Source organism: Sinocyclocheilus grahami, unplaced genomic scaffold (genome assembly GCF_001515645.1).
Source record: "Sinocyclocheilus grahami isolate Dianchi unplaced genomic scaffold, SAMN03320097.WGS_v1.1 scaffold103.1, whole genome shotgun sequence".
In the NCBI taxonomy this organism is placed as follows: Eukaryota; Metazoa; Chordata; class Actinopteri; order Cypriniformes; family Cyprinidae; genus Sinocyclocheilus; species Sinocyclocheilus grahami.
Window position 1 is genome coordinate 323,833 of NW_015505282.1, and position 24,620 is coordinate 348,452.

Consider the following 24,620-nt stretch of genomic DNA (forward strand, 5'->3'; position numbering starts at 1 on the left):
CCCACACACACACACACACACACACACACACACACACACACACACACACACACACACACACACACACACACACACACACACACACACACACACACACACACACACAGCAGACCTGGTCTGATCAGTACTGATCTGCTCTAAATACAGTACTGTAATCAAATCCGCCCACACTGAGCACCTCATGGAAACTGGCCAGGGTTAGTCTCAGTCTAAAGACACTGATGTGGTTTGTAGAAGCAAACAGGATGGACTACTGAATACATGTACATGATTGAATTTCCTGTGTTAAGAAAAGACGCACAGCAGGTCCAATTATGAGCGTCTGACTCATTACAGTTTTTTCCAATTGCTAACACACTAAAATGACATGCACAGCACAATTATTTAAACTGACACACAGAGAGCAAAACTTCTTCTCAAGTCTCCAAAAGTCTAAACACATTTTCTGCTTTACACACATTTTGCATTTCAAAATGGCACTTTTTAAATGCACTGAACACAGTTCTCTGCATAAGACACAACAATCTGACATAAAGTCACATGTTTGCCATTTCAAAACACTGCCATTCAAAATGACACTACATGAGCTAATTGGCCAATTATATGTGCCACCTGGCCAAACACCTCAATGGATAACACCATATTGACTGATTTTTGTTCTTTGTTTTCAGGGAGTACTGGAAATGGATGCTCATGCAATCCCACATGAGTTCATCTTTATAGATGAGGCTGGGTTCAACCTAGCAAAGACCAGAAGAAGGGGGAGAAACGTCATTGGCCACAGAGCCATTATGGATGTTCCTGGCCAACGTGGTGGGAACATCACACTGTGCGTTGCCATCTCCAGTATGCATGGTGTCCTCCACCGTCATGCCAACCTTGGACCATACAACACAGCCCATATTCTCACATTTCTGGACAGACTTCAAAACATTCTCATACCACCAGAGTGTATGAATGATGCAGACCATCAAAGAAACCGGTACGTTGTAGTATGGGACAACGTGAGCTTTCATCGTGCAGCCCCAGTCCAAAACTGGTTTGCTGACCACCCAACATTTCTTGTGCAATACCTCCCACCATACTCACCATTTCTGAACCCCATAGAAGAGTTCTTTTCGGCATGGCGGTGGAAGGTATACGACCGGCAGCCCTTTGTGCGCATGCCTCTTGTGCAGGCCATGGAAGAGGCATGTGATGAGATTGATGTGGGTGCAATTCAGGGATGGATAAGGCACTCAAGGCGCTTCTTCCCTCGATGTCTGGCAAGGGAAGATATTGCCTGTGATGTTGACGAGGCGTTGTGGCCAGACCCGGCTGTGCGGCAAGATGCTGCCTAATTATTTTTCTTGCCTCTTTGTTTTACTGTAATATATTTTTTCTGAAATTTTCTTTTTCAGTTTACTGTTTTTTGTAAGAATATTTTTGTTCAGTCCCATGTAAATATATCTGCTGTGCATATGTTGCACTGACTTGTTTACTGTAGTGAAAACAAATAAATAAATGTTGCAACAGCATGTGTGTGTGTGTGTGTCTGCAAATATTTCTGTGCATGTGAACAATCTGATACAAATTTTAGTATTATGGCAAAGCATACTAAAGATGGGGGTGCTTTTCGTTATGCCCAACAGTGTGTAGTTGGTTAGGCAAAAATCTGGTAATATGAATAAAGTGTGTGCCATTTCATGCAAAAGTTTGCTTTTGATAATGATATGTGTAGTTTCGGTTGCAGTGCTTCATTTGGCAGGATATATGAGGTATTTTGCAGTTTGGGTGTGTGGTTTTGTGAATTGTGTTAAGTTTTTTGATAAAACCAGACTAGTTTGAAAAATTGTGTGTTAGCAATTGGAAAAAACTGTAACAGTTTCAGGACTTCGTTAAAAGTAAAACTGAGACATTCAGGCAAACTGACTGCGTCACAGTATCATGGACTACAGTCACCTGACAGCAGAGCCCTGTTTGTATCAGATCCCTTCTTGTTTTAATTATGTAAACAGCTAAAATTTCACATATTTCACATGTGGAAATAAACCAGATACATATCTGATTGTGCCTTAAATGTGAACAGTCTGGTGGAATTCATATAGCGCTTTATTCCATAATTTTAACGTGCTTACCTCTAAATCATAAGAAAGATTATTACAACATTTGGAACATTTGATTGGACAATCAATTTAACTTCTGTAATGTAACATATTTATGAGAGAGACAGAATATTCAACAAGGAAAAAAAATGTAGGACGAGACTTCATTTTATCCCAAGCAGTGTTATTTTAGCAGAATTTAGATACTAGTTTTTATTAATATTTTGAATTCATTTGTATTTTCTATTTTCATTTTTAGTTAAGTCTAGTAATTTTGTTTATCATTTTTAAGATATATATATTTTTAATAAAGACATCTGCCGGTATATATTATTCATTTTATTTCAGTTTTAGTTATATTAGTACATACATTTAAACTAAATGAAAATTATAAATTTTGACTTGCTGAAAAATGACAACTAGCTGAAAGATTTTTTATATTGTATGTTATTATGTGTTATTTTTATTTCAAGCAATGATTTATTTATTTGTGTAGTTTTACTTGTAGTTTTAATTAATTGTAATAACACTGATCCCAAGTGATGCTAGCTGAAGAGGAAAGCTGTTTCAGAGAAAGAGAGTTAAAAATATACATTTTATTTATAAAGTGCCTTTTCTCAAGGCAAATTCTCACACTCATTTTTTAAAAGTTTATTGAGGGTGAGACATGAGCTATATAAATCTAACAAATTAATATTTATTATTATAAGACAGAGCATACACATCATGCAATAAATTTTTTTTAGATCAATACATGCATACAAAACTGTGTACAGTATATACACTACAAAATGTCATGTAGGGTATGTATTATGTAGCAATTATTATGAAAGTATGCCTTCTGGTTCATGTTTACACCAGTGACTATTCCCTAATTATTTACTGCCATCTAGTGGCAAACATCTATCTATCTATCTATCTATCTATCTATCTATCTATCTATCTATCTATCTATCTATCTATCTATCTATCTATCTATCTATCTATCTATCTATCTATCTATCTATCTATCTATCTTCTGTTAGACTTCTCTATTTGTATTTGACTTATCCACAATAACATGCTGTCTGGCAAACAACTGTAAATGTTATATATTTCATATCAGCACTGCATAATGAGCTCTTTTATTCTCCTCAGACTGAACTGATCCAGTGTCAGATCATCTCACACACAGCAGTCGCCCTCCAGCTGCTTTAACCCAGTTTACTGTATGAAGAAATGCTTTTCCTTACAAGACTCAGTGAACATGTACATACATCTGTCACAGCAACCCTTTTCTCTTCTAAGAATGATACACATAATAATAAAAAAAATTATTATGACAATCATTTTGTAACATATTGACAACTTCAAAGTAACGGAACTTCTTGTCCAGAAAAAAACAGTAATAGTTTCTGGCTATTACTCAGAGATGGGAGTTCAGGAAGCTGTTTCCTGATCTCTGCACCCTTACCTGTACAGGAAACACACACACACACACACGCACGCACGCACACACGCACGCACACACACACACACACACACACACACACACACACACAGCTGTTTCCTCTTCAGAAGTCAATTTTTCCCAAACCAAACACAAGAAACCGCACGCACGCACACACACACACACACACACACACACACACACACACAGCTGTTTCCTCTTCAGAAGTCAATTTTTCCCAAACCAAACACAAGAAACTCACTAAACTTGTGATCTCACGTCTGATCCGTTTACACTAGTTGTAAACATGAATATGTGGGTGAACTGGCTGTGAATGAAAGGATTAAAGGTTGTACAATAATTGAAATGCATTTATAAAGACACAGAATTGGGGCTCAGGCTTGTCGTGTGTTTTACTTAGTTTTTTTTTCTCTCTCTGTGAAGAGTCTTATTGGCATCATGTGCTTATGAGTATAGGCTGTGTAATGTGCATGATGTGCATGACTGTGTGTGTGTGTGTGTGTGTGTGTGTGTGTGTGTGTGTGTGTGTGTGTGTGAAAAATGACATCATGACTGTAGAGCCTCACCCTTTAAATCCACCAGACATCCTGCCCTTACAAACATGACATCTATTTAAATCATCTCTTGAAGAGTTATATTTTCCCTCGTAACTGCCAGATAAAAAGGTACATCCTAAAAACATCCTAAATTCTTCCTTCCAATCACTTTTGAATTTGAAGTTAAATGCTATCTATGGAATTATTTATGTGTTATACTGTTATGTTGATTACCACAAAAAAATTAAGGAAGATAATAGAAAACATGTTCTTGGATAAATATCACAGTATTATATAAATACAATAATGTCATTAAAATAGAATTAAACAGGGCCATGCATAGACATTTGAGGTTTAAAACTTGATTAAACTGTACTTTTGCAGTGGGACTAAAGCAATTCATTACTAATATCATTCCTGTGTTAAGAGTTTTCTCTATATATACAGTAAAGTTAAAAACAAAAGTTGAAACCAATTCACAAATTGGTTGCACACTTGTGCACATTTTTACTGCATTTTCTGTTATTTAAAATACATAGCACATAAAGGTTTAACTATTGCTAATTTCCTTATTATCTGACAAACCCTATTTAAAGGGGTCATATGATGCTGCTAAAAAGAACATTATTTTGTGTATTTGGTGTAATGAAATGTGTTTATGCGGTTTAAGGTTAAAAAAACCCATTATTTTCCACATACTGTACATTATTGTTTCTTCTCTATGCCACGTCTTTCGGAAATGCGTCGATTTTTACAAAGCTCACTGATCTGAAAAGCGAGGTGTGCTGTGATTGGCCAGCTATCCAGTGCATTGTGATTGGCCGAATACCTCAAGCGTGTGACGGAAATGTTACGCCCCATACCATATTGTGATGATGCCCTGTCCGGCTGGAGCGACGAGACAAAAACATGAAAACCCATTATAAACGAGGCATTCGTTGCATCCAGTGGGGACATAATTATGGATTATAACGACTTATACTGTCTTTTTACGCGTTGCATCGCGCCGCGTAAACATAAAACCATGTCTGCATTTGTGATCGGAGAAATTACAAACAACAAGCCCTACTCTACACTGCCCAAAAAACTTGCTTTAAATATAAAAAATATAAGTGAGCAGAGGCCGGGGGCTAGAGTGAGGAATGGCCGGGGGCTAGACTGAGCAGAGGCCGGGGGCTAGAGTGAGAGACGGCCGGAGGGCTAGAGTGAGCAGAGGCCGGGGGTTAGAGTGAGGAACGGCCGGAGGGCTAGAGTGAGCAGAGGCCGGGGGCTAGAGTGAGCAGAGGCCGGGGGCTAGACTGAGCAGAGGCCGGGGGCTAGAGTGAGCAGAGGCCGGGGGCTAGACTGAGCAGAGGCCGGGGGCTAGAGTGAGCAGAGGCCGGGGGCTAGACTGAGCAGAGGCCGGGGGCTAGAGTGAGAGACGGCCGGAGGGCTAGAGTGAGCAGAGGCCGGGGGTTAGAGTGAGGAACGGCCGGAGGGCTAGAGTGAGCAGAGGCGGCGGGCTTGAGAACGGCGTGGCCGGCGGATTCGACGAAGGAGGCTTGTCCTTCGTCGAATCCCCCGGGCTGGACGCCGCATCGTCCACGGTGAAAGCCGATCCGGCAATCCACACCAAAGTTGTTGTATTTCCTCAGCGACCAGCACAGATCAGCTCTAGGCATGACGAAGCAGATATCGTCCTCTTTTGGAAGGTCAAACAAAGTAGTTTCGCTTTCACAACAAAGCACACAGCGCCTTCACCACATGGCAGCGGCGGCAACAACAATACTACAGCGAGAATAAAAGTTACGCCTTCTTTCTTTGCGTGAACATTTGGCGTTATGCAAATCTTCCCACATCGTGACGTAGGTATGTGGGGGCGTGTTAGAATGAGTCATTTTTGGTAGGCGTGGTTGACTCTTAACTTTTATAAAGAATATCTCTTTGGATTTGAGACTTTAGTCTTTGCAACTTTACAGATCTTCTTTATGCACCAAGAGCTTGTAACACTCCAAAGAGAAAGGAAAAATTGAAATGGCATCATATGACCCCTTTAACTGGCAGCCTAACTTTCACTGACTTTGCAAGATGGTGAGTTGTTCTAAAGCGACTGAAACCCTGCGACATCAGGTTGTCCAGATTAAGGCCAATAGCTGCCATAGCAAGAGAAGCTGGTCGTTCCAAATCGGTGATTTCTCCAATAATGCATCTTTACAATGTCATCAACTCATTCAACTCCCCTAAAAAGGCTGGTCGTCCAGGAAAGACAAATGCACGAGAGGCCAGGATAATGCAGAGACTCTCAATGGGGAATCGGTTCAGCACTGCAGCTGGAATTGCTTGCCGGTTCAGTGATGAACAGGGTAAGGATCTGTCTCTGCACACAGTGTTTTGACTCTCATCAGCAGAAAGAATCAATAGGCTAGGCTCATCTTTGCTGAGGAGCATGTTGTGTGGAGAGAGGAGAACTGGTCCAAGGTTCACTTTATTGATGAGAGCAAGTTTAGTTTATTTGGGTAGCATTGTGCAGAGACTAGTGGTGTCCAGCAGCCACAGATGTGCTGCAGTCATTCAAAGCCAGTGCCTGTACACTTCCTACAAAATTTTTGACTACTGTAACCTTCAGAAATGTTAGTTGTAATCTCCCTTTGTGCTACAATCATTGCTGTTCTCTAATTTTAATGACTGTTTTCCACAAAGTAAAGGGGTTTTGTTGAAGCATTTGGTTATTTTGTAAAACACTGCTCTACTAACATGGCATAACCACAACTAAAATTCCTTCAAATTTCGAACGATGAAAATTACATTATTTCTGAAAAAATCAAGTGTGTGTGTGTGTATACATACATATATATATACACACACACACACACACACACATATATACATATATATATATATATATATATATATATATATATTTGTGTGTGTGAAGAGTTTATTTGCAAAAACAGATAACTCAGATAACTTTTTTTTTAATAAAAATAAAATCATGTTTTTATTGTTTTATTGTGTTAGCTGTATTTTTAAAGTAATTTTTTAACCTAATCAAAATAACTTACGTTTTTTTTTCACTTTTGCTTCACTAAAAGTAGAATGCTAAAAACATTTTTTTTTGTTAAATTATTTAAGAAAGAATAAACAGCATTTTTTGGGAATGCAGCTGAAAGAAAACATCTGACTATATCAATGCAAGCAAATCAACTGAACTTATTTAGTTCAGAATTTATTTTAACTAAAGAAAACATGCAAGCTTAGACATTCTCTTTAAAATGTCATATATTTTATATTATATACAATATTCTATACATTTTATTTAAGTGAACTGAAATGAAAAGCTTAATATTAATTATAAAAATATTACAGAATTAGTAACAAAAGCCAGGAAATTTTGTCTTAAATTTGGAGCAAGAGATACAGGGGGCGTGGCTTTATTACATCAGATACATGTCACTTCATTTGCTCACAGCTAATTGGTCCAGTTTCTTTTTGCGATCACTAACCCAGAATAAAAGCTTTTTCCAGTGAAATGTTCTGCTTGAAAAGTGATTTTAGTTTTTTTGTGCCAACTCAGTTTACTTAATTTTAATTTAATTTATGCATTTAGCAGACACTTTTATCCAAAGCGACTTACAGTGCATTCAGGCTACACATTTTTTACCAGTATGTGCATTCCCTGGGAATTGAACCCACAACCTTTTGTGCTACTAACGCAATGCTCAACCACTGAGCCACAGGAACAACAAGTTTACATAAAAGTTACATGTGGTATAAAGAAACCCCCTATTTTACCACAGAGAGACTGAGAGAGTCCCTTACTTTCCTCAGATACAACAGAAAACCACCTGTCAGTTTATGCCAGGCGTCTTTATCACAGCTGAGTCACAGTCTGCAAGATCGCTTCAGTTTAGACAACAGGTGCAGAAAGCCAAAGCAGACCAGAAAGACTCCAACAGCTTATTAATGACAAATGGAATACAAATTACATTTACTTATAACTAAATTTTTTTGGCTACATCTTTTACGGTCCACAATAACAGCATGGAAAAACAGTGTTAAGAAAACTTGATAATTGATGATTCACGGCTGAATTAGGCAATTGTGTTTCTTTTCATGAGGGAGTGCGGTTCAAGAAAAGAGCGAGTATGTGAGAACAGGAGGTGCAAACTGAGCAGCTCAACAGCTGTAAGAAAATATGATTCAGTAACTCGACTCCAAACTACAACTCGACATTTCCCAGTCACTCACTTCCCATGTTTCAAGGCCTTTCAGTCGTTCTGCTTTCAGCCTCAGTCTGAAAACTGTGAAGGGAAGCTCGTTTGTCTCACAACGATAATGTGACTAACATGCTGGGTTATCAGTAAATAAAGAAGAAACCAGCTATATATGTGAAAGAACTGTTTGGGAGTTGATGGTAGCCTATAAAAACCTTTGGCGAACGAATATGGCGCACTGATTAGGGTGAGTCTGTATTTTCCCCGTTATAGTTTTAGGGCTGGGCACTTATTTCTTTGGAAACATTGGCCTAGAAATCCCACCCCATCAAAGTTTTGGATTTTTAACAGAAACAGTTTTACATGAAACTTCAAAATTTCATTTAATCCAATGTTATTTGCCATTTCTTTGTAAGTATGTGTAAAATTCACTAGCAACTTTCAAAAAGTCTTTAATTTGTATGTCTCAATGGGACCATGAGCTGATGGTCCTCGAGATCTTCTGGCATCTAGTGGTCAAAAATGTTTGAATCTGCTCTAATATTTTGCTCTTCTGTAATTATACTGATATTCTAAACCGGCTGGTCACGTTAAGTTTGAGAAACTACATGTTGAGTTTTTGTTGCCTGCATTGTTGAGGGCTGTCTGTGTGAATCTTCACAGTATCTCCTGCTTAAAGTAAGCAGAGAAGGAACGTTCTGATATAATTTCAGGCTAGAGATGAAGGTCTGTTATGTGTTTCTATGGAGGCTGATAAACAGTTTGAGACAGCACCTGACCTGTTACTCCCTGTGCTGGAAATAAAGGGAGTTTTCTGCCGGCTGGTTCTGTCCAAACTCTTACTTCCTCCAGAACGCAGCAGAAGCATTTCTCTTCTCAAAACGAGAAAACCCTGGAACCCACAAACCTCTGTGTGGGAACTTTCACTTTCACCTCAACTTTCATACAGGACTGTTCAGTTCTCCAAACAAGAGTTCACTCAGAAATGAAAATGCTGTCATTGTTTATTCACCCGTGTCGTTTCAAACCTGTATTTGTTCAATATTCAAACCTTGTTTTGCTCGTCGCAGACTAATTCTTTCACGTCATGCAATCATGTTTGTGTTTAACATATTTGTGTGTTCATCAGTGTTCATATCAATAAAGTAATCATGTCTGTTCTGAAAACTTGTAATATGAACATATCTTCAGTTGTATTTTAAAGATGAACAGAATTCTTATGGGTTTGGAAGGACTTGAGGGTGATCTAAAACGGCTCGTTCGAACACGCCCCCACATATCTACCTCACTATGTGGGAAGATTTGCATAACGCCGCCCAAATGTTCACGCAAAGAAAGAAGGCGTAACTTTTATTCTCACTGTAATATTGTTGCCGATGCCGGGCATCACAGTATGGTGCGGGGTGTAACATTTCCGTCTCATGCTTGAAGTATTCGGCCAATCACAACGCACTGGATAGCTGGCCAATCACAGCACACCTCGCTTTTCAGACCGATGAGCTTTGTAAAAATCGACGCGTTTCAAAAAGGCGGGGCATAGAGGAGAAACAATAATGTACAGTATGTGGAAAATAATGTGTTTTTTAAACTTTAAACCGCATAAACACATTTCATTACACCAAATACACAAAATAATGTTCTTTTTAGCAACATCATATGACCCCCTTAAATAATTGTGTTAATTACAGTGACAATGAATGAAGAACTCATTATTTGTATTAATGTTTTAACTACAATTTATAAACTATAAATTAACTATAAACTAATAGTTTGCAAATACTTTATTAGAGTATATTTATTATAAAATGTTACAGATAAAACTTAACTAACCACCATTTACACAAAAGTTGTTACAGCAGCTAAAAGTCCAATGCTCATAAAGATACCAAACAATTTGAGAACATTTATAAACATTTACAAATAATGAATAATCTCTACTTTAGTTTGGGTACTGCAAAAACATGAACAAATGGTTAATAAATGTTAATTTTGTTAAGATGTGTAAATAGCAGAAGTCTACACAACTAATGAAAACCGAACATATGACCTTTACAGACTGTGATTATGAGTTAATGAATAATATGCTAACATGAATGCTTTAGTGCTTAAAATTACAAATTGAGCTAATTTTTTTTACAACATTTGTAAATGTAAAAATATTAGGTAATATGTGAACTGAAGTTTAATGACATTTGTAAACATTTTAATTTACATGAAATGCTGATTTGTTAATTATTAGGTAATGTTTAATAAGTTTAGTAATAAACATTAACAAGCACATTATCTCATATTTCTAGCTATTTGAATAATATTAACTAATGATCTGTTAAGCATTATATAATGTTTGTTAATGATTTGTTAATGAAAGCTATTATAAAGTGTTACTAAGACATTTATAATGTTATATAATGTTTGCTATTTAAAATAAATGCTCATAAATCATCAAAGAATCCTAAAAAAATATGTATCATGGTTTCCAAAAAAAATTAAAAATAAAAATTAAGCAGCAAAAACTGTCTGACATTGCTACTAATAGGAATCGTTATTAATAATTGGGTACCAATAATAATTGACTACGACTAAAGCACTAGTTATGAATATCAGAATGATTTCTGAAGGATCATATGACACTGAAGAGTGCAATGATGATGCTGAAAATTCAGCGCTGCATCACAGGAATAAATTACATTTAAATATAAAATGCATCTTTTAAATTGTAATAATATTTTACAATATTATTATTATTTTTACTGTATTTTAAACAAATGAATGCAGCCCTGGTAAGCATTACACGAGATCTTTTACAAAAACATTAGAAGATTATTCTGAACTTTTGACCAGTATACTGTATGAAACAAAAGATCTACAGTGCTCTTAATTCAAATAACAGAGAGCATCATTCAGATAATACATATACAGCTCTGTATGAGACGTGGAAATATAGGCCATGTGCACTGTGGGAGAGAAGAGGCTGATGGGAATCACAAGCGTGGGTTTGACGTGAACTTGCCGTGAAAAGTCCAAAGAAAGCATCCCTGATCCCACTAAGGAAGAGGGCCGTGAGGATCAGGACGCATTCAGCAAGCATTAGTGTGGGGATTACAACTCGACACGCTCCGCTGCACTCCTCGCCCGCCGGGTGTCATCTCTGATCTAAAGCAGCGCAGACACACAGAAGCTGACTGTTACTAGGCCTCATGAGGGCTGAGGAATCACCTGAGCGACCAGTGATCCTTCATCTGTCCTTCAGGCTTACAAGATCATATGTTTACAGACACAACCCCTCCAGGTCACCGAGACATGTGTTACAGTATCTAAATATACAGGGAATAAAAGCATAGTCCTACCACAGCTGCCATGACAGACTCTCACACAGAACCGAAAACCACCTCTCAAATCAAGACTACAGAGGCCAGAAACAAGCCGACCAAGCCTAAACCAGCAAAGTTGTGCAAGACCAGTGTGAAAGGATTCTCCTACAGTTCAAAACACAACAGAGATCCAGCATGCCATCGTGACACCGTCATGTTCTGCTTGCAGACTCTGAAGACAGAAATGCTCAGAAAGGCTCACCAGTGAATTACAGTGCTGTGTGTGTGTTTACAGAGAGAGATGGCGGTTTCTGGAGCACATATGACAAGTTTAACCTCTCCTGAAAAACACTGCTCCAAGTTTAAACTAGATTCTGAATGACAAATTTCAAATGCAAACTCAAATTTTGGACTCCACTGCATGTAAGATGTAAAGTTCTTTTATCCTTTTTAAGACTTTCATATTTGGGTGAAATATGAAAATTTTTTAATTAGCAAGCAAATTATTTATTATTTTCTTTGAGCATCCAAAAGGCCAAATATTTTGGCAAGGAGAACTTACAGATCTACTCTGTGGAAGCCCGTTTCCGCCACTGAATACAAAATAAAAAAGGTAATTGAGACTTTTTATCTCGCAATTCTGACTTTTTTCTCAAAATTGCGAGTTTACATCTCACAATTCTGACTTTTTTCTCAGAAGTACCTGATACAAACTCGCAATTCTGACTTTTTTTTCTCATAAACTCACAATTGCGAGTTATAAATTTAGAATTGCAAGATATAAACTCGCAATTCAGGCTTTTTTTTCTCAGAATCAGGGCCGTTTCTAGCCAATTTGACGCCCCCCCCAAAAAAGTATATATATATATATATATATATAACTTTCACTATACAAATATTTTTTAATTGGATGTTAAAGTTTATATGGGAATATTACATGATACGCTGATCCTTTAACAATGCATTGGCGCAAAAAACGCACACCTATTGGACAAATCTGCCACAAATATTTGGACAAATGTGCCACAAAAAACTTCCTTCCATTGGCAGACAGGCACATGACACACATGTGCACTTTTTCCTCCAATCCACTTCAGTGCAAACTCCGCCCCACTGCTGATTCTAAAGATTTTATTGGTTGTGTCAATTAAAGTGTTGATTTCCTACACTATGCTACAAAAAATGCTAACCCCTAAACCTACCCCACACCTGACCCTAACCTTAACCAGTGAGATTGACTGCACGGCGGGATTGGGGCTGAATAGCGTGGTAAAGAAAGATGCAGTTCAGGAGATAAACTTTTAATAAGATTATGCGATATGAGATCGTTCCGTAACTCCCCAACCGGACCTCACCGGACAATGGAACCTTTTTAGTTACACCCAGCGTCGCTACCCCCTCCTACCCTGCGAATTTCGTGCCCCGGGACGCCCCCGTTGCTTAGAACAAAGCGATAGAGTCCAATCTTTCCCCTGCGCTGGGACGGCTCGCGGGAGAGCTCGTGGGTGATTCCCGTTTCCATCATGAAGCAGAGGTTCAAACTCCAGTCCGAACACCACTGGCCACGAGCTTTGGGCTCTGCTCTCACGGAGAATATTTACTTATATAGCATATTTTATTTGAGATCAACTAGAAACAATGTTTAACTTATATAGTTTTATTTTGAAATGTAAGTCAATAACAATTGGCTGGAGCCAGAGCCAATGGTGAAAGTCTTTGCGCGAGGAGACCCCGCCCCATTTTGGAGGTTCTGCCCATTTTTGGAGTTCACGCCCCATTTAGGAGATCTCCTCTCTGCAGTTATATCTACTTGGTCTTTATCACAACCCTGCTAAAAGTGCCAGTACGTGCGCTCATTGGCGCCCCTTCAGCTGGTAGCTCGCCTATGCCTAGAAACGGCCCTGCTCAGAGTTGTAAGATTTACACTCGCAATTGCAAGATATAAAGTCCAGTTCAAAAGGAGAAAAAAAGACTGATATGTTCTCAGAATTGAAATGAATTGCGAGATGTAAACTCACAATTGTGAGAAAAAAGTCAGAATTGTGAGATAAAAAGTTTAATTTTTTTTATTCAGCGGCTGAAACGGGCTTCTATTCTACTCAGCTAACAGGGAATGTTCTCAAGATTTGGGAAGGTTATCTCTAAGTTGTGAGCAAACATTCGTCCAGTAAAATTAACATAATTTTTGTCTCTGATAATGTTCTTTAAACGTTATTTATACATCATTCGTGGACTGTTCCCCCCCCCTGAAACATTTTAGTTGGGCGTTCCTCTAACATATTTAAATGTTACAACTTTACTAGTTTCAGAATGCTCGGAGAACACTCAAATGTAACATTCTCACAATGTTTTCAAATTGATCAAATGGAATGTTGCCTTATTGTTTTCTCTAACGTTCGTAATACCCAAGGAAAACTTTTGAACGTGCAGAGAAATATTGTTTTCATAACATTATGGGAATGTTAGCAAAAAGATCTTACAATATTTTTGTTAGCTGGTTGCTCCTCAGGTCAATAACTGTTAGCATCACCCAGTTTTGACACGTCTTATTTTAAAACAAATAAATATAGATAGCTTTTTTCATAATGTAAATAGTACTCACCCAGATCCTTCATCACCGGCTCTCGTTTGCATTGAATCTGCTGACATCCAGAGAGAGAGAGAGCCGCTCACACCATTGATCACTGATCAGTCCCACTGATCGATACAGTTCATATTCAGTAACACATGCGCGCACAGCATAACAAACCTACATAGAAAAGTAACTTAAACAGCTTTGCATTAGCGGACTTTGATATGAGAAATGCTAGCGGTTATTCCTCCTATCCCTCGTCTGTACTGTTGTGACACGCCAGACACGCACACACTCTCACTCACACACACACACACACACACACTCTCTCTCTCTCACACACACACACACACACACACTCTCTCTCTCTCACACACACACACACACACACACTCTCTCTCTCTCACACACACACACACACACACACTCTCTCTCTCTCACACACACACACACACACACACACTGGTTTGTTTTTATGGTTTATGGGGACTCTCCATAGGCGTAATGTTTTTTTTACTGTACAACCCGTATTTTCTATTGCCCTACACCAACCCTACCCCTAAACCTACCCCTTACAGGAAACTTTCTGCATTTTTATATTTTAAAAAAAAACTCATTCTGAATTATTTATAAGCCTTTTGACTTACGGGGACACTGAAAATGTCCTCATAAATCACCTTCTCGTTGTAATACCTATGTCATACCCATGTTATTATACAAATTTGTGTCCTCATAAACCACATAAACATGCACACACACACACACACTCCTCCTCTCATTCGGTGAGTCGGATGGGAGAGGTTTACTGATGACAAATCACCGGGCGTCAATGCTCTTGCACGGATATGTCCCGCGAAAAAAACAAAACAAAACAAAACAAAACAAAACAAACAAACAAAACCGTACACGGATCATTCTAATGCACTGCGTCCATTAAACACCAAATTTGCTATAGGTTTTATTAATCACATTTATTGATATCTGTTGCTTTTAGTGTAACATAATTTATATTTTAAAAAAAAACTCATTCTGAATTATTTATAAGCCTTTTGACTTACGGGGACACTGAAAATGTCCTCATAAATCACCTTCTCGTTGTAATACCTATGTCATACCCATGTTATTATACAAATTTGTGTCCTCATAAACCACATAAACATGCACACACACACACACTCCTCCTCTCATTCGGTGAGTCGGATGGGAGAGGTTTACTGATGACAAATCACCGGGCGTCAATGCTCTTGCACGGATATGTCCCGCGAAAAAAACTAAACAAAACAAAACAAAACAAAACAAACAAACAAAACCGTACACGGATCATTCTAATGCACTGCGTCCATTAAACACCAAATTTGCTATAGGTTTTATTAATCACATTTATTGATATCTGTTGCTTTTAGTGTAACATAATTTTTTTTCATTAAAAAATGTATGTAAAAAATCCTTTAAAGAGGTCTTTAACGTAATAAATACATATTTTCACAGCAATGCAGAGATGTTGTTATACCGTCGCGCCCCCTTGCGACACCTGAGGCACCTCACTATGGAGTCAATATAGTGCCACATATATATGCAAAATAATAAAGTTTTGCAAAAGAAAATAAAGTTTTGCAAACGAAAATAAAAGTAATGAGAAAAAATAAATGTGTTTTTTGCAAACAAAAATAAATAATTGCAAAAGAAAATTAAGTATTGCGAGAAAAAAAGAAGTTTTGCAAACAAAAATAAAGAATTGCAAAATATAAATGAAACAGCACAAAAGCAATGATTTTGCAATACATATTTTCCATGGCCATATCTACTAATTTATTTGCAACGCTGCTTTTATTTTGCGTTTCAGTCAAGTGAGCTTGCAATACCGTTTTTTCCTTTGCGCTTCACGTTTCTGCGCGTCTTGCTTTCTGGCACTGTTTTGACATGGGGGTGGAGTCAAGGGACGGGGACGTGTACAACAGGCCTGGGCATGCCTCCCTGGAAGTGATTTAATAATGTAATAATTTTTTTTATCTAAAATTTCTTAATTCAAAATAAAATATTAATAAATACATATCTGACAATCCCAGGTTGATATGGCCACGCTGGTTTGTTTGCACATTAAATTTATGAGAAATTTAAAGAATTTTAAAACAAAAAGAGCTTAATTTTTTTAAACTTACAGTTAGTCATTTCTTAATTTATGCCAGGAGTTATGTAAATGAAAAACGAAGTCGAGATCGATATGAAGCTTGAGTCGTAGACCTTTTTAATGATGTAAGTTAGTTTATGAAGTTAATTGCATTCTTTAACATTAAAACTAGCAGTAACTCTGAACTCATGTAAACAAAGAACGCTTCTGTGCGCTGGCGTCCTTTTCATTTAATGATTTGCATATTAAATATGATAATTTTACAGTATGGAAGGTATTGTAAATACGTAAATTCAATTATAAAAAAGAAAACCAGATCACCAATTTCATTATAGAAGACTATATCCAAAATATATGCTAAAATTGAATATTAAATGAAATGATTTAATTTTCATTTTATTTTTCACCGTGACAATGCATTGTCCCTGTCAAATTAAAACATAAAATGCAGAAAATGTTAGGGTTACAGTGATTGAATACAATATGATGTGTTTTTAAATCATTTTGTGCAGATGCCAGATGTGTCTTGTACGCTGAAGAACATGCCAGATCCTGGTAGTACACGTTCACATAACTTTATTACAGGAGATCTGAATGATATATATCTGGTATAATATATTCTATTTGAATTGACAGTGACTGCCAGAGAGAGCATCTGGCTGCCGTTCATGGAGAAGGAGCTAAAATGTGATGAAGAAACAGCCATCATCGGACACAGCTCAGGAGCCGCTGCAGCTATGAGGTACTGAGTGATTCTGCCTGGCAGTGTTTGCTTGCATGCTTATTAATAATTTAATAATAATTTAATAATTTATGCATTTAGCAGACGCTTTTATCCAAAGCGACTTACAGTACATTCAGGCTATACATTTTTATCAGTATTAGGCCTGTCATATGTATTAATAAAGATTTACTTGATCCTTTTTTTGAAGAAATGTAATTTATACGTTTCTGCTTCTTATTTGGTTCACTACTTCTCCCGTTGATATGGGTCAGATGTAGTAAAACATTTGAATGATCACAAGTGATTCTTGGGCAGGATTCGATTCTGCTGCACTTGAATGATCAATCTCTGAGCCAACACATTTTTAAAAGTAAAGTATAGTAGTGCTGCCAAACGATTAATCATGATTAATCACATTCAAAATAAAAGTTTTTGTTTATATAATAAATATACACAGTACATACACATGTATTATGTAGGCTATATATAAATATACACATATGTATATATTTAAGAAAAATATGTTATGTGTATATATTAAATAGTGCTGTCAAACGATTAATCGCGATTAATCACATCCAAAATAAAAGTTTTTGTTCACATAGTTTGTGTGTGTACTGTGTATATTTATTATATATACATAAATACACACATGCATGTACATATTTAAGAAAAATGTTACGTTTATATATTAAATATATTTATATATAATATAAATTATATGAATATAAATTTATACATGTAAATATTTTCATAATACATAGAGTATGTGTGTGTATTTATATATACATAATAAATATACACAGTACACACAGATATTATGTAAATAAACTTTTATTTTGGATGTGATTAATCGTTTGACAATTTATATTATATATAAATATATTTAATATTAATGCTATGAATATACATATGCATGTAAATATTTTCAAAATATATACAGTATGTGTGTGTATTTATATATACATAATATATTATATATATTATACAGATTTAATATACACAATATGCACACTTATATTAGGTTATTAGGTAAACAAAAACTATTTTGGATGCGATTAATCGTTTTGACAGCACTAAAGTATAATACTCACAAATATTTATAGCCTCAAACAATTTAATGTGTACTAAACTGATGAAATGCATGGTTTTAAATGCACGTGTGATGATAATGCATGAATAATCGCGAGAGCGGTGCGTTTGAGTAAAAATCACTCATAACATCAATCATCATCCATGTGAGTGTGTGCTAAATCTACCTTCTTATTCCTATTTCCCTCAGGATATTTCAGCCGGCCATGGGAATGGGAAAAGATCAAAACAAACGTGAAGTACATAATTCGGTTCGGATCTACAGACCCTGGGAAGAGCAACAGGAAGTGGCTGATGGACTGAAGACAGATCTACAGAAATACTCAGACCTTTCCAGAGCTCATCGACGCAGTGAAAAAGCTCAAAACCAACAGCTAAATACCAAAACTCACCCTTCTTCCTCTGTGTATTAAAAAAAATACTCTCATTTTATTTCTTAGGGGCCAAATGAATCGTGTCTTACAAGAAACAATGGCAGTGTATTATTGTGGCATATGCTGAAACATGTGCATGTGCATTTTCATATTATTTTCAATACAAGCATAATCATGTAAATCCTCAAATACTCACGTTTTCTTTACAGTAGCACACAGAATGCCCATGAAAACTGAGACAAAACATAGCATTTAGTACAAAACCAATGACGTACAGGTAATGGCACTTACAGCAGTCAGAACCAACCAAACATTGATCTCAGTTCAAGTTATTACAATTATTATACAATTAAGTTCACACGTGAGGGTTTTGCTGCTCATATGTATTGATACAATCCTATATTTAAACAGGGAAGGTTCAAATGTAAATCCTGGTTCTAATCAGTTATAGCACCATAATAAGGGTCACCGTCAACATAAACAGTTCTTTTAATTGAAATATACACATTGTATTATTTGGTGTAAGAACGGTTTATCTAGTTCATTAAGTTAATGAAATTCATTAATTCTTTTAATAGTGGACTGAAATAAAGCATTCATTTTTACTCAATCCAGTAACACTGATTTCTTGTAAACAACTCTAATCTAAAGTCTAACTCAAACGATGAAAGCAGTCATTTACTTGTCTACATGTTGTTCTAAACACATTACATACAAGACGTTCAGCAGAACGTTCCTGCTGTTCTTTACAGCAACAATTTCATTTGGCAAAGCATGACAAAGTATTGTACTTTTATGCTACTTTTTTAGAGCTCAAAAGGTGTCTTTATTCACTTCCATCTGTATGGAAAAATTGTTTTTTTGTTTCCCCACAGGTTTTGGAACAACATATAAGCGAGTAAATGTCCATTTCATATTTTAGGTGAAAAACAACAACAACAGCAAAAATTTCAGCCGTTCTCATAAAACTGCTGCCATAAGAATCATATATTGCTTCTTCTATAAACCTGAGATTGGAAGTAAAGTGCACTTAGCCAAACCAAGCCATCATGTAAACCTGCTCACTGTTAATAAATAACAATTTGGTCCCTCAATATTCTCTTTGCCACCCCTGTCCTGCGATGACAGTCGCAGGTCCAAGATACATTGGCTCGCCGAGCTTTGGAGGTTTCAGGCACTTTATCAACACCTGTTGGCCTGGTAAGAAAACACACAGTCCATGTATTCTCAATACTTCAATTTATTCATAGAAATACAGATCTTATATAGGCATATGTCGAGGGGAGTTTTACCCTCTTAACCAATGAAGATAGGGGGACATACCCATACAGGATGTTTTTCCCAAGAACATGTGTTTTGTATAAAATCGCCACATATACAGAAAAACATATCCATATAAGGAATAGACTTCCTGTCGAAGAATACTGAGAGGAGGGAGAGTGAGAGGGAGAAAAAGGAAAGGAGGGGCGAGGCATCTAAAGACAGAGAGTGTTTTCTAACACTCACTCGGCTACAAGTTATTTAAATGGCTATATATTTTCAGAAAAGCAGTTATCTGTAACCCATGAGGTTATAGCATCACGTTCATCAGTAAAACATGTATTCAAGCAGCGAGTGTGTTGGGAAAGGACACTCTCGTAACCCAACAGAGCAGCTTCAGGAACTACACAGTCTACTTTTTCCTCCGTGCTTTGGCGTATCCTCTTCCAAACCAGCCTCCCTGAACCGCGGTAGCTTCACCATCAGCCGGTGTGTCAGGCGAAGCGTCCTCCAGAGCAGCAGGTGGCGCTATCTCTTCACGAGTGTGGCTCTTCTGCTCTTGTGGACTGAGGGGTTTAGCCAAGCTGAAGATAGGATCTTTTGATCTGTTATTCGTACAAATAATGGGCAATATTAATAACCGACAGCTGCTTCGGATGAAAATATATGACTATCAGGCTGGAGGCCATGTTATATGAGGAATACAGAGTGCCAAAAACCTAAAAAAAATAAGCGTTTTAGCACTTCCTGTTCTGCTGTCTTGAAGTCAGTGGCTGTGTCTGTCAATTGTTCACAATGTAGCACGGTCTCTCTTACTGTACTGCTTAGCGCTTAGTGAAATCCAGTCAGGAATCCATGCGATCAGGTATTTTGTATGAGGGTAGAAGTTTACCCCACAACCATTTTGCAACAGGTTCACATTTATCTCGCAAATTTGCTGCGTTGACCAACAAAAAGCTGCATGGTTTGAAAGCGACTTCTGTCTGAGCTCTGCTTCATGCATCTCAAGTCAAGTCAAGTCTGCTTTATTGTCAATTCTTCCACATGTACAGCACATACACACAGAGAATTGAAATTGCGTTACTCTCAGACCCTTGGGTGCATACAGATAACATAAATACAGATTAAATACAAAATACATGTGAATGCGCCGCCATCTTGGATCCATCTAGTGCTGTCAAATGATTAATCGCGATTAATCGCATCCAAAATAAAAGTTTTTGTTTACATAATATATGTATGTGTGCTGTGTATATATAAATGAATATATAAATACACACATGCATGTATATATTTCAGAAAAATATTTTATGCTTATACATTAAATATATGTATTTATAATATAAATTATACGAATATAAATATAGACATGTAAATACATGTAAATATTTTTTAAATATATACTGTATGTGTGTGTATTTATATATAGATAATAAATATACACACACATATATTATGCAAACAAAAACTTTTATTTTGTATGCGATTAATCGTTTGACAGCACTAGTATCTACACTATTGGCAGTGGAAGTTTTTGCCTGCTAATGTTTCTGCACCTTAGCAGTATATTAGACACATGAATTCAGTGTTAAGTGGGTCTTGCCTGTTGTAAACGGGAATTCCCAAACCCAGCTCCTCCATCAGAAGACCCATCACAGCATCACACTTGCCATGTATTTTCAGAGTAGCCAGGTTATCCTTCGGTGTCCACTAAAATAAGGAAAACACACCAAGCTGTTAGATCATGTTAACCGAAAGCCACATTTCATTTGATGGTAAACAGAAGAATCAAGAGAATCAAGAAATATTACCTGTAGATTTACAATGTACAGCTTTGGTCTTTTGTTGGCTGGTCTGTTCATGCACCACAAGCACGTGTATTTCTTCAACACCTGATGGACAAACACATAATACATGGCATCAGCTGCATTATTTAGTACACAACAATGTCATTTAGACAAATATTGCAATATGTTCAACTTTTAAGATCTTGTATTGCTGCTACTTGCATAAAAGCTTAAATAACACATGAAAAAAATACCAATCAATGCCTCCAAACTACGTCAGTGCATCTAGCTATACATATCTATGGTACCAGCAGTTTAAGATTGAAGCCACACCCTCTGGATTACATAATTTAAAGAGACAGTTCACCCAAAATTAAAATCCTGCCATCATTTACTCACCCTCGTCATTCAAACCTGTATGACCGACTGTGGAGCATAATATATTGGATCATTATATAATTTGAATGTATAACATAGTGATGGGTTGCTTTTGAAGCACTGCTTCGTGAAGCTTTGAAACCTTTGTGAATCTTGTGTTTCGAAACAGTGGTTCGGAGCTTGTATCAAACTACCAAAGTCACGTGATTTCAGGAAACGAGGCTTTGTTACATCATAACTGTTTCGAAAAGTCAATGGTTTTCCGTTGGGGGGGGGCTGATCTCTGTAAACCAGCGAATCATGCGAGTTCATTGAGCCCCCCCAGTGGTGAACCATTGAACCAGCGTCTATGATTTTTACCTGATCTCGGATCAGTTTCATCAATTTGTAGACATTGTTAATGAGTCATTTGTGTAACTAAAAGGATGAGAAGTAGTTAATAGTCTCTTACTGGGCTCAATACACAAGCTCTCCATAAAACAAACAAAACAAACCCTGCAAATTAATATGAAATAGTTTAAAAACCACATATTATACAGACACTTCATATGTAACGGTATTTTATTATTTTTATAGCATTTAATGTATTATACTTTCAATAAAAAAATTGCAATGGGTTTTTAAAAGCTGTTTTTATGCATGTTTTAGCTTGAATTTTTGTTGCATTTACACACTTTTGACCAGCAGGCGTCATTAGCGTGTGGTGTTTCGTGCGCTTCGAAACAGTGAATCATTTTGCGAAGCAATTAATTTGAAGCTTCGAAAAGGTTAGTTTCTCCCATCACTACTAATATAACATATTTTGATGATATTTTGTTATTTAAACTTTCAGTTCCCATTGACTACCAAGATATGGCCAAAAAATACTATGGAAGTCAACTGGAATCAAAACTATTTGCTTACCAACATTCTTCCTAATATCTTCTTTTGTGTTCAACAGAAGAGAGTCGGTCACAGGTTTGGAACGACACGAGGGTGAGTGAATGATGACAGAATTTGCATTTTTGTGTGAGCTGTTCCTTTAACCCGCTCCAGTCACACCCTCACCTTCAGGCTGGAGCCCAAGCAGAGGATGAGGTCGGCCCGCTGTGTCGCCTCCGGCCCCTTCCAGTTGAGCGGCTGCTCCAGGGTACCACGTTCACCGAAGTGCACTATAGTGTCTCTGAGCTGCGCTCTGCAGTGAGGACACAGGCGGCCCATCCCATGTCGGTGCAGAGCCGTGCGCTCCGTCACGTCAAACAGCCGGATACACTCCCGTGCCAGAGAGCAGCAATCACACACCTGTGTGGCGGATGGGACGGCAGAGGGGAAGATTAATAAAAAAAAAAATAAAAAAAAAGATATTTTACAAGCAGTTTCGAAATATATAACCCTGGAGCACAAAAGCAGTCTTAAGTCGCTGGGGTATATTTGTAGCAATAGCCAAAAATACATTGTATGGGTCAAAATTATAGATTTTTCTTTTATGCCAAAAATCATTAGGATATTAAATAAAGATCATGTTCCATGAAGATATTTTGTAAATTTCCAACCATAAATATATCAAAACTTAATTTTTGATTATTAATATGCATTGCTAAGGACTTCATTTGGACAACTTTAAAGGCGATTTTCTCAATATTTAGATTTTTTTGCAACCTCAGATTCCAGATTTCAAATAGTTGCATCTCGGCCAAATATTGTCCTATCCTAACAAACCACACATCAATGGAAATTATGTATACATCTCAATTTTGAAAAACTGACCCTTATGACTGGTTTTGTGGTCCAGGGTCACAATGTTTTTTTTTCTTAACTCTAAGAGCCATTTTTACTAAACAGGGCAAATTAGCGCGAGAGCGCAATTACAAAACAGCGCCGATGGGCGTGGGAATTTCTTCGGGTGATTTACTAACAATGCGCACATTAAAGAACACGCATCTCATTTACATATCGACCAATGCAATATACCAAGCGAAGCGCAAATGAGCGTAATAGCAAATAAAGAAGCCACAGTACGTTGAAAATAACCAGAGGCCAAAAAAATGAAGGTTTGCTAGAAGCTTTGATAGAGCTGGTATTGCGTGACTCCTAGTTGAGGGTTCAAGTCGTCTTTTATTTCCTGAAGCAAATTACACATAACATGGCTTGGCAAACGATATGTTCAGATAATGTGTTCTTCTGGCATTCAAAAATAAATTAATATGTGAGGAAAAATCTTCTCCCTTCTACCACGCGCTCTCTGTTCTCTGCGGTGCCTCCTCCTAGCAACAATAATTGCAGCCATTTCAAGCACAAAATAGTTTAAAGACATGCTTTTTTGGGGCATTAAATAATGGCGAAAATACCAGTAATTGTTTTACAAGCACAAACGCTAGTACGTGTTGCGTGATTAATTTGAATACTCTCCTCCCATCAATTTTGCGTCTGAAAGGGAAAATCCCACAAATCGTCCCAGGTTACGTATGTAACCGTGGTTCCCCGAGGGAACGAGACGCTGCGTCGGAAAACGCTAGGGGAACGCCTTCAGCGATACCAAGCTCTGAATCATATGTGTAATCAGTCGAACGATGGGCGAGACGTCCGCGGCGGGTGACGTCATGACCAGGAAGCTTTAAAAGCACGTGAGGTGCCGCCGGCGCTAGCTTCTTAGGAGTGAAGCAAGCTCTAGTAGTAGGGATGCCGGAAGTATGGCCTTGCGACGCAGCGTCTCGTTCCCTCGGGGAACCATGGTTACATACGTAACCTGGGA

At 37.4% G+C, this 24,620-nt stretch overlaps 3 protein-coding genes across 3 annotated transcripts in view; 1 reads left to right on the forward strand and 2 right to left on the reverse strand.

Annotated features, from left to right (window-relative positions):
* The window catches only part of arhgef3 (Rho guanine nucleotide exchange factor (GEF) 3), a 65,301-nt gene extending 51,093 nt beyond the window's left edge, over positions 1-14,208 (reverse strand). The window contains exon 1 of the mRNA XM_016276497.1: positions 14,177-14,208. Coding sequence (XP_016131983.1) covers positions 14,177-14,208 — 32 coding nt within the window. The remainder of the gene's footprint in view (positions 1-14,176) is intronic.
* Positions 14,209-16,786: 2,578 nt separating this feature from the next.
* On the forward strand, positions 16,787-18,522 carry rbbp9 (retinoblastoma binding protein 9). The gene is made up of 3 exons (XM_016276499.1): positions 16,787-16,829; positions 16,911-17,016; positions 18,281-18,522. The coding sequence occupies exons 1-3, from the start codon at positions 16,787-16,789 to the stop codon at positions 18,501-18,503; spliced, it is 372 nt and encodes a 123-aa protein (XP_016131985.1). The 3' UTR covers positions 18,504-18,522.
* Positions 18,523-19,971: 1,449 nt separating this feature from the next.
* The window catches only part of sirt7 (sirtuin 7), a 24,323-nt gene continuing 19,674 nt past the window's right edge, over positions 19,972-24,620 (reverse strand). The window contains 4 exon segments of the mRNA XM_071582391.1: positions 19,972-20,329; positions 21,328-21,434; positions 21,536-21,616; positions 22,937-23,170. Coding sequence (XP_071438492.1) covers positions 20,137-20,329; positions 21,328-21,434; positions 21,536-21,616; positions 22,937-23,170 — 615 coding nt within the window. The 3' untranslated portion in view covers positions 19,972-20,136.